The 11,527-nt window shown below is 32.8% G+C and overlaps 1 protein-coding gene across 1 annotated transcript; it reads left to right on the forward strand.

Moving 5' to 3' along the window:
- The first annotated feature begins 1,470 nt into the window (after positions 1–1,470).
- LOC143220639 (receptor-type tyrosine-protein phosphatase N2-like) lies at positions 1,471–5,084 on the forward strand. The gene is given in 12 exon segments (XM_076446254.1): positions 1,471–1,528; positions 1,531–1,677; positions 1,962–2,117; positions 2,591–2,634; positions 2,708–2,863; positions 2,866–3,023; positions 3,618–3,682; positions 3,906–4,244; positions 4,247–4,284; positions 4,520–4,557; positions 4,635–4,688; positions 4,829–5,084. Coding segments are annotated over 12 exon segments (1,509 nt in total).
- The last annotated feature ends 6,443 nt before the right edge of the window (positions 5,085–11,527 follow it).

Here is an 11,527-nt window from a genome sequence, read left to right on the forward strand (position 1 = left end):
CCGAATTACCAAACGAAACAACCACCGGAGCCTCGTTTCGCTAACCTTACCGTTTTAACCTTTTGCCGGCAGGCATTTGTACCCGTGGCAATTCATAATCAGCGTCTCGAATTTCGAATAAAATCAAATAATCATCCCTTGACAGAATTTCTGGAACTTGGGCCGACTTCATGACTGCGTCGGATAGTCACGATTTTAAAGCACTGTGACATAGAAGAGGGTTTCTCAACCTTTCTTCGCTCTTAAATTCCTTCTCAATGTTGATATTCCAATATATGAAAAATGCACAAAGACATTTCTATCGTGTTTTTGTCTATTCCCATATCTTTATATACATAATATATCTCGGAACCGAGATATTGATTTTTACTCCCTTCCAACGGAGTGTCTCCTACTCTCTATACTAATATTCGAGTATTCATGTAACTCTTATTTATATATACTATAAGAGAAGTGCAATTGCAATTACGTGATTGTTTAACGTCGCTGCTCAGGACCGTATTTCAATAGAGCCTTGAACCAAGTTCATCTTCTTCTTATCTACTGTTTAACGCTACACATACCAATTACCTCTTTCAAAATTTACTTTAAAATCGTACATTCGTTGTTATTTCTGTTGCTCATTTGACATTTTGCAAATTCTCATATCATCTGATTATTCAATTTCTCGCTTTTCGTATTTCTCGTAGTTTATTTTTTACAGTGAAAAATTCTTTACCTTTTAGTACTTATATTCATGGTAAGAATACATAGGTGCAGAAGGCCGGTGCAGAAGCCGGTACGTTATTGTTAAGGATTACAGATTCGTGTATCAGCCTTGTTCTGTTCATCCTTGTTTACATAGGATATAGAATTAATTTATACTCTTAAGTCGTGTCCTTATATCACGCACAATTATAAATGTCATATAGGTTCCACATTAGGCTCAGTCATTTACACACTTGTACCAGCAGTTGTAGACAGAGTAGCTTAAGGGTGGGAGAATAGCTCAGCCATAATTGGGACGTAACTTAACCTAACCCAATCTTTCTGCCGTCGGCTTGGCGGCCATCTCGAGTGTCATTTGAGGCTTTATGTCGGCGGAAAGTAATTTATGATCAGCCGGCGTAGTCAATTGTTTGACAGACGTTAGCTGTTTTCTCGTGCTTCCTTTCGTCGTCCTTCCGACAATCAACTGAGCAGCCAAGTATTTCAAGTGTGTTTCAAGAACAATTTTGCGTAGAAATTGTGCACAAAATTCACCCCTTGACATGCGAATAAAATGGAATCTGATGCGTCCGAAAAATACTATTTATCTTGTTCCATTTCATCTTGAAATATAGAAAAGAAAATATTTAGCAGCTAAAAAAATAAAAAATAAAGCAGCTTATTGAAGCAGAATGATTTGAAATTTAATCTCGACTATCATCCCCCGACTAATCGTTTAGCATAGTTGACGCAGTAACATTTAGAGGAAAGCTCGATTATGAAATGAAGGACAAGGTCCTTGTAAAATCGAACCTTCTTTTGGAAAATATGAAACGTGACTCGAAGATAATTATAATAGTTATCATTATGATGATGCGAACGATGAAGAACAACTGCTTCCAAAGGATAGCTCATCTACAGGAAAATGGATTTATACCGAAAGAGGACTTGCTCAATGGGCTGATGATAAGCCTAATATTGACACTTATGGTAAACATCTTTTATTACCATCATATGAAGATATACATTATTTTGAATAGTTATATAAAAAAAAGTTAATAGATATTATGTTGGGGAATAAGAAATCCATTATATTTAATAATATAAAGATAATGGCGGTAATGGAGCACAAACTAGCGGCCTAAAATCAAAGATGGCGTGGACCGGTGTTGCTTGATCTTCTATCCCGGTCTATCGCATTGAAGGTATTAACGTGGTATAACTGCTTGCATTAGGAACATATAGAGTTTATATTAAATTTCATATACTTTTAGAAAATACCTACGACACTTTACTTGACGACGATTTATCGGAATTCCTTTGCAGACGTGGATTAGCTGGTTTTAAACAACAGGAACGCCTGGATGTTGAAAAACCAGGGCCTCCGCTTTCAACAAATAATTATGCGTTCAAAACTCCATCCCCAGCAAGTAAATACTGTTACCTTTTTTTATTGCATACTGATTTATGTAATCAACTAGAGGGTCTCCTATTTTTTTCTTAGCAACGCGTAGTTTTTATGTTTATCTTTCTTGCTATTAATCAATCTTATACTGGAATTGTTTCTGTTTTTTTGAAACACAAGTTTCAATAAAATCTGCGAAATAAATTTAGTTAAAGTTCATGAATAAAGTGACAAACATAATTTAAATAGTATATGATACCCATTGGGCACTACTCAGCAATTTTAAGTAGTATATTCTCCCGATTTATTGGACATATTTAAGTAGAAACTAATTATATCATTTTCCGAATTGCTCAAACGTATTCGGCAACTATTTTTACGTACAAGAACAATGATACTATTATTGTCAGAAAACTCATCACGCAAGTCGAAATTGTTAAAGGAAAAGTGGGGAGATCTCCCTGGTCGGTTAAGTGTTAATATCAAAAGGTTTTACAGTTTCAGAAGAAAATCATTCTGATTCTATCGAAACTGTACAAAATGTAAGTACTAAGCACAAACAAGAATAAAATGTTCAATATGGATAATATGATCATCGCAAATGTTAATTTCTGGAATGACGTATTACTTACACCATACGTAAAGAAAGAAGTGGAAGCTGGTCAACAAGCAATCAGATCAAATTCATATAGCAATGTTGACCCAGATTACGTTTACATCAAATTTCAGCAAGAATTTCACACATGGTCGGAAGGAGAATTTAGTTTTGAAAACACGAAATATAATTATTTAATCTCCAGGTGAGCAAGTCATTGGGACTAACATCTGGCTCCTTAGAAGACGTTCGAGTTGGCGTGGCAGAAGTGACATTTAAAGATGTCAAAAGCAATAAAAACTATAATGCTACCGACGTCGCTACAAACATAGATAATCAATTATACAACGAAGCAATAATTTAACCGTTTGAGTCCCAAGGGGTGTTGAAAAAACAATGTTGAAGAATCCCGAACAGCGCAACCGCGCTTTTTCCAAGTGCGTACGAGAATACCCAAGCGGCGCGATAGTGCTTCGCTTATTTTATGTCGGTGAATCCTAACCGGCCAATTCTTGTATTTTATATTCTGCTTCTTCATTTCGCTCTGTCACATTTATCGCAGTTGCATATGCGCACTGTAAATTTATAAATATTTCAAGTTTGTTCGATAAAAATTATTATTAGACAATGAAATACAAAATGTTTTATTTTGCAATGTATTATCGCACTATTATTATAATATTCTACCTATTGTAAAATGTATTATTTACATTAAAAGAAGAAGCACTGTAACGTATTTGCGTCTGTAAATTTGAGCGCGCGGCTTCGACAATCGGTGACGCACGGTCAATTGTCCACAACACTCGAAGTGTGCTGGGTTTTCCAGGCATAAAATCTGAACAGCGCGATCGCGTTGCTTGAGATTCAAACGGTTAATAAACATAAACAATATGCTATGTAATTAATCAATTACGATACGGTTTAAGGTCCCATAAGTGGTAAACTGAGAAAGACTCTAGGTGTCGAAGTGAAGCGTGTAGGCATAGGTGATAAGAATCATCCCAAAATATGTCCAGAGCATGACATTTGCAATTATAGTGTTCAAACTAATTACAGGATCACTCGCCTATAAATACATCAACATCGTAAAAAATACATCAACATTGTACGCAGAATTCATCAGAAATGTGATCCTCTGCTTATTTTAAACAGTGCATTTTATTACTACGATAAAATAACTGTATTAAACAAAAATTAATATATTCTTTTATTTAAAGTCCAAATTGCCCGCAATGTTGGAGATTGTAAGAAACCTCGAGATGAGTTCCAACATGTTTGGAGTGATAGTCGCTGTAGGAGTTGGAGTTGTCATCGCAATTGCAATAATTATTATGATAATCGTTCGTCGACACATTAAGTCTCGAGCCAAATTAGCAAGATTAACCGTACTCGATCCAGAAATATCTAAAGATTATCAAGATTTATGCAGAGCAAAGATGCACGCAAAACAATCGGATAAACCAGAATCCCCACGAATTACAAGCTTAAGTCGAGAGAATGAATCGTATAATATATCATCGAATCGATCTAGCACATCTTATTGGGGAGAAGAACCAGCAATTCGAACATGGACATAGCAAGTGGACAAATGGTTCTAGTATGTCGAGATAATATTTCTGTTAATATTTTATCGTCAATGCATAACATGGAAATGGCATAAAAATGTATTTCAACAATGCTGTTTAAAAAAGTAATGTATTTCAAACCAAAATTTTGTTTATCCTTCCACAACAACATAATTATTCACATAAGTTTAATCTGTTACAAAACATATTTATTACGTATATATCTATCTTAATAAATACGGTTTCAACATTTGTATATTTTTTCAGTGTTATATGGAGGACCACTTAAAAAATAAAAACCGATTGTAAATGTCTTATAAATTCAAATAATTCTCATCGTTTTAAAAACGTATACTAATATTTTATTAATATATAATTTTAGAAAAATTAACAAATCCTATAAAGGTAGATCATGCCCTATAATCGTGCATTGCAGGTAATGTTTCTAATATCTATTGCATTTAAACTCTTATGTCTAGAATATTGCTTGAACCGTTAATTTTGGTATAAATTAACATGTGATAATTATTATAATATATTGTAATATTAAAAGTAAAAAAACATAATTTCTTATAGTGATGGTGCAGGTCGCACTGGTACCTATTGTTTAACCGATATAGTTTTGAACCGTATGATGAAGGGATCCAAAGAAATTGATATAGCAGTTACTTTAAATGATATAAGAGATCAAAGCCCAGACATGGTTAGAACAAAAGAACAATATAAATTCGTGCTCATAACAGTGGCTGAAGAAGTGCACGCAATCCTAAAAGCTTTACCTGTACCCTCTGCTAAAGAATCTCTACCAGAAAGAAATTTTTCGACAAAATAAGATCAGTAAACTTCGATTCGAATTCGAAATCGTAATTGCAGCGAGCAGAAGCATAGCATAAATTTCACTGACAAAAGAAGCCAAATATTTCTAGTCAACCATAATCGCATTAAAAATCTAAAATTACTATTAAATCTTTCATTCTCTGTAACTTTCTTATTCTCAAATCGTCTGTATCTATTACACGCTTTTAATATATGTTACTATTACTGTATTTTATTGCAGAACATATCAAATTTTAGACTCTCTAAGTTGTGCAAATTTCATTTACTTAATTATACGATATAGATATGTGCATATAAATTATAATGCTGAATAATTATTCTAACTGAGATTTTATTGTGACAGTCTATAGTACTTATTATGCATCTTGCTTAACTACGGCCTACTTGAACAATTAAGTACAAGCATATGGAAAGACTAAGCTAGCTAGCTGATGGAGTTCTAAATATCAGCTCGTAATGGAATTATTTGTACTGTATACTCTATCAAACTTGTCTTTTGAGGTAAACTTTGTAGTGGTCAATTTTTATCAAATCTTAATGCGATTTATCGTTTTATTGTGAAAATGAATGTTTTCCACCCATTGTAAAGCTCAGTCTTTATATATTTCGTTATATAGTTAATTTTATATCATAAAATGTTATTTTTATTTAATTGAAAATATATTACTTTCATATATAAGCAATTCTACTAACGTACTTTACGATAGCTTTAAATATGATTCCAAACTATATTGTGGGATATTCGTATAATTTTATCTGCAGTCAATTCCAGTCAATTCTTTTAACTGTACATAACGTTGACTTAGTCACTTATAACTAATTATATGTTTAATCGAATTTTTATATCTGCTTTATGAAATTAAATTCTTTGTAAAATATTTGATTACGTATAACGTATTTCCTGATATACAACACTTATGTGAAGTTTTTATGTTAAATGCGTTTTTATGTTAAATGTTATTATGCGAGAGTTGAAATCCCGACATTAAGAATTGAAATCAGAATTTTTAAACTATTGTTAGAGATTCAACAGGATATGGATTTTAATGCACAGCTATGACTGTTTCGTCCATGAAATAAAATTTTATTCAACGTTAAATATAAAGTTTCATGTGGAGATGTTGCAAGAAGCATCATTTGTCGGTGTTTTTTTATGCATAAAGAAAAATTAATCGAGCTGAACAATATACATGTTATAATTAAGTATCAGGATTATAAGAGAATTATAAGAACAATATTTTATTGGTGTCAAATATATATGAAGTAGAATACAATTACATAAAGTAAACTCAATGTTTGAAATATCATATGGAGGATGTTAGGTGGTATATAGAAAGAAATATGTACATAGACATGTTTGCACAAATTGTCGTGTTAACATGAAAAATAGCAAACGGAAGAGTATCGTCCTCGCTTTAAAACAACAACGTTGTTCATTCTGTGGATCCGGACCCCTACAAGACGAATACTTGCGATTCCTTCCTCTTTATTGTACAGTACGATTACTAACAGTTAATGATTCATTGTATTTTATATTTCTATGCTACTTCTCTTTTCCACTACATTACGATTTATGAAACAGTCATATTTACATCGATATCCATCTAGTACTACAAATTAACTAATTAACAAAAAATAAATGTGAAACAAAATAATATACAGTATCAAGTAATTTTGTTCTCTAATATTGCTTCCATTTCTGAATACTTTACATCCAAATATTTAAGTGCATAAGAAATTTATTTATATTTTGTATTGAATTAATATAAGTGATATATTGTGAACGCAACATCAAAGTCTGTTCGACTAAGAAGTGAAATTTATTAATTTTTCTTTAGCACAAATTTATATAAAAGATTCTATATTTTTATGCACTTATAAATGAAGTATATGTTAATTTGCTTTATATTAATCTTGCAAAGTAGATTCATATGTATCATCAAAAACAGGACTCCAAAAACCTAAAATAAATTAACATTTATAAAATTTAAGTATATCATTTTGTTTTACTAAAATTTTCAAAAGGTATTAAATTACCTTCAGGTGTACTTTCTCTTTTTTTGTAATTAATTCTGTGTCGTGAACATTTGTCTTGCATGTATTTCTTGTTCAGTAAGTCCATGCATAAAATATTATATAATAAATAATAATGACTTACAGACTACTTTCTGTGTGTAGCATTAAAGAAGAACAAATTACATTTAATATTATTTCAATTAATTGTAACTATTTTTATTTTTTACATAAAAAGTGAGATTATATCTTACCCTTTTACATTCCCAACAAGAAATATCAGTCACTTTTGTTTCCTCAGAACTTTTCTTTGATGATTCATCAGTATGTACATTCTGTCATGGTCTTAACAAAAACGTATTAAATTTAATATAAATATTTTATATAATTATTTACATCTACACACACACGCGGGCGCGCGCGAATATCACTTACACATCAAAATTATTTATAAGAATTTTCTTTATAGAAGAAAGTTTTGGTGACATTTTGTTTTCCGATATATTATGTTTAATATTTTCTATCTGATTTATATCATGAGCAGACATTTTTTTAAATTTCTGTCCAACACGACAAAATGTTTCGTCATTAAATGTTGAATTAGTATCAAGTGATTGTCTGGATGATTCAGGATGTTCCTTTCCTTCTGCTGAAATAATATCTTCTTGTAGTACTATCTTCTTCACTTCATTTATTGAAGTTAATACATTTCTGTTATCTTCTGAATTTACTAATGGCAAAAAATTTTGTATTTCTAATCCTGTAACTCAAAGTGATTGATCCTTTTGTATAGATGTATGTACAGGCATAAACGGATCAAGATTAATCTGATTTGTACCTTTAGAATCTTTGTTAGGAATTTTATTTTTTCGTTTTATATTTTTTCTTTTCAAACTTGATTTTATATGTTCACTTGAACTACATTGAATTATTTCCTCTTCTATAGATCTGTTAGAATTTTTTAATCTTACTTCTATATTTTCCTTAGATATATTATATATATATGGTTTTAAAAGTCAGAATCTTTGTACTTTTTGTGAGTTGTACTATCAGTTAATTGTTTATCTAAAAGAGACATAGGTTGTGGCTGTTTATTGTAATTTTGTAGTAACATATTATATATATTATGTGACGTACTAACTTTCAATCTTTTTGCCATTTTTGCAACAGATGTACATTCTGTTTCTTCATAATAATTTTTTTCATTGGACATTTGCTTTTCTTTAGTTTCTAAAATAGTTTGTCTTGATTAGATCTCTTACATCTGGAATGTTTCTTTGTATGTATTGGAATTATCAATGATATATCTCCTTGTGCTTTCGTCCTAAAGGACTTATTAGTTAAAATAAGAGTATCTAAATCGGCAATATCAGGATTATAACTAGGTGATATACTGTTCTGTGTAGATGCAAACGTATCTATATTTTCTGATGATACCTGACTTGTATCAGGTGCAATACTGAAATATAAGAAATTTAACAATATGTAATGTAATGTTATATAAGAACATGAAATAGTATATATAGTTTTCTAAGACAACATTTAGAAAAATTTTATGTTAGTAATATAATCAAAACTTACACATTTTTATTGTTATAAATATCTGCTTCAAGTACTTGAAATGGAATGTTAAAATCTGCATCTTTACAATATTTTCGTAGTTTTAAATATTCATTCCATAACTCTGCATATATAAGAATATGCTATTTAAATGGAGTAAATTAACTACAAATTTCATTAAAAATTGAATTTACAATATAAAAGAACGAAATAATTTAAATTATAAATGATAAATTAAATATAAATGATATTTTAGGAATTTCCTCACTTTATTAATGTGTTCTCATATTATAATTTCACACGATACATTTATTATGCAATAAAATATAATTATATAATAATTATTTTTCCCAATAACAATTAAAAGCAGCAACAATAGAAACGTCTGAAAAATGTATCGAAAGCCAATGCATACATCTACATAATATATTTCACTAATAATCCATCAGCAAAGAGTCGCTAATTGCTGAAATTTCCTTCTTATGTTCCTGCAGTGCGAGATAATCCGTGGTCCCTGCGACTTTCTGGAGCATCGACCAATCTGTAAACGCGCGACGATGTTCAGTAATCAGGTTACATCTAGAAAGGGCGGGTTTTGTCAAACTTGCCAGAGTTCGACATCCCAGTTGGTCATCGGGGCTGTAGGTCACCGCCGCTATTGAACATATGTCTCGCATGAAGCCCACACTTCGCCCAAAAGCAGACTATTCGTTAAAGTTAATTATCCCCGACTCGTCGGGAGATTGATCAGCGCATTTTATGCGGAACGAGACTAATAGGAACTTCACGAAATTCAATTAAACTTCGAGTGTCGTGCACACTGGCAGCAAAGGGCCTCGTGAAACAGCAATTATTAACGTTTTAGTTAATAACGCGATACGTTATCGGTTAAATAACTCTGTTAGCAAGCCGGCAGCTAGGAGGAAAGATTACAAAGCTGGTATTTCGTTAATAAATGTGACTATGCACTGTCCGGGAGCCTGAAGGCACAATTTTCAATGAAGTTCTCTATGTCTAGCTTCAACTATGGCCCGGCATACCGTGCCAGATTTAATTACACCCAAAGCTTTTATTAGAGACATACTGTTATTAAAATTTAATTACCGCCACTGTGTAATACGAGAGGGAGAGTGCCACAATTCCCAACAGTTTGTGAATATCGGATAAATGAATATTTACGTTGCGCGCAAACCTTGGTTGTTAATGAGAACTTACTTTTCCGATTAAGGTCGCGAACAGAACAGGAATATTCCTTCCTCCGTTAGCGAAATTCCTCCCAGAATCTAGCCGAATCAGACCTAAACGCGGTTTGCAGCATCGCTGAATAAGGGAAAAAATGGGGAAATTTTTTTATATCATCATTCTCGGGCCTTCTTGGGCGGAGTTTAGACCAAGACTCAAGTCCCGAGATAAGTTGGGATACTCTCAAGGCTTGATCCAGACCCTGCTGTTTGCCTGGGACCAATAGAGCATACGGATTAATCGCTTTCTGGAATTCAGCGAGTATTTGTTCCCTTGAAATTATGCTAGGAATCGATCTCTCCTAAACAATCGGTTCTCCTGGATTATTATTATCGCTAAAGCTAAATTTCTTTTAATCTTTTGAGATGCTTTCGCACGACAACCCCAGAATCTGACACAAACCCTTTAACGAATGAATTTTGACGATTAACTCGTAGGACTACGCGTAGTTCCGATTAGAAGTAAAACACTCGAAGGTTGAACTGAATGAAATGGAATCTTTATTTTGCGCTTTGGTTGGTCTATATATATATAGGAGGCTATGCTATGGTAGGAAAAGGGTAAGTTTGGAAATTCGGGGTTGACTCAGGATGGGCTCTCGGTGGACTTTAGTTTATTTCGGATAATGCAATAAGCTAAAGTATGGAGAAATAATCTTGTATTAGTTCACTAAGAGTTTACTCCGAACTCATGACATACTTCGGGAATGATAACGATACCTTTACAGTAGCAAACCCGAGGAGCGAAACATTTTTCCAGCCGATCAGGCTGCTGTGATAACGATCACGAATATTAAAACCAAATGTCAGATTTAATCGCAAAAAACTACTTGAAAATCTATGTCCATCCATGTGAAAGTTATAAACACTCTGTCAGGTCCACATGCCATCTAAAATAACTGACTTCGGGATGATAGTTATGTTTACACTAAACTCTGCGCGCGTCTCACGAGAGGAACGTAGACCTAGCATTGATGTATCGGGGAAAAAAGCTACGAATCGTGTCACCAGCCTTGAAATAAACGATCTATTTGATCGAGTGCTCTAATTCGTCATTGATAATCGATCGGTCAGGGCTTAATTGGATCTGAAAGTGACTAATTACAGCGGGTTAAATGTTGTCGCTCGGTGAAGCCTAACTGTTCTCGGTCTTCTCAGTTACATCCCTCATTTTCATCGTTCATAAACGAAACTTTGTTAAATAGGAGGAAGCCGTTAGTAATACCAGTAACTAATTGACACCCATGGAATAAACCGGACGCGAGAACAGTTGTCTGGACTAAACTCGAGCATATTGTTACCGGTGCATATTGCTGCCTGGCTTTCCCACAACACGCGCCTATGAATTAAATGTAAATTGTTATATCTCTCCGGAAAACCGTTCTCGCGATCGTTTCTTTCCAATCGGTATGATTCTTGTATGTGCATCAGAACGCGATAGCTGGCGCAGAGTTTCGAGTTACTTCAAATTAATTCACGATGAATTTTCGGATAGAATTATCAAAGTTTGATCTATGAAATTCTAATGGAGCAAGGAAGAATAATGTTAATGTGTTTTAATGGGTGTATATCGTCACCCATAATATAAAGCGAGCGCTTCATATTGGCTCGGTATAGTTGCTTT

Source organism: Lasioglossum baleicum, unplaced genomic scaffold (assembly GCF_051020765.1).
Source record: "Lasioglossum baleicum unplaced genomic scaffold, iyLasBale1 scaffold1370, whole genome shotgun sequence".
In the NCBI taxonomy this organism is placed as follows: Eukaryota; Metazoa; Arthropoda; class Insecta; order Hymenoptera; family Halictidae; genus Lasioglossum; species Lasioglossum baleicum.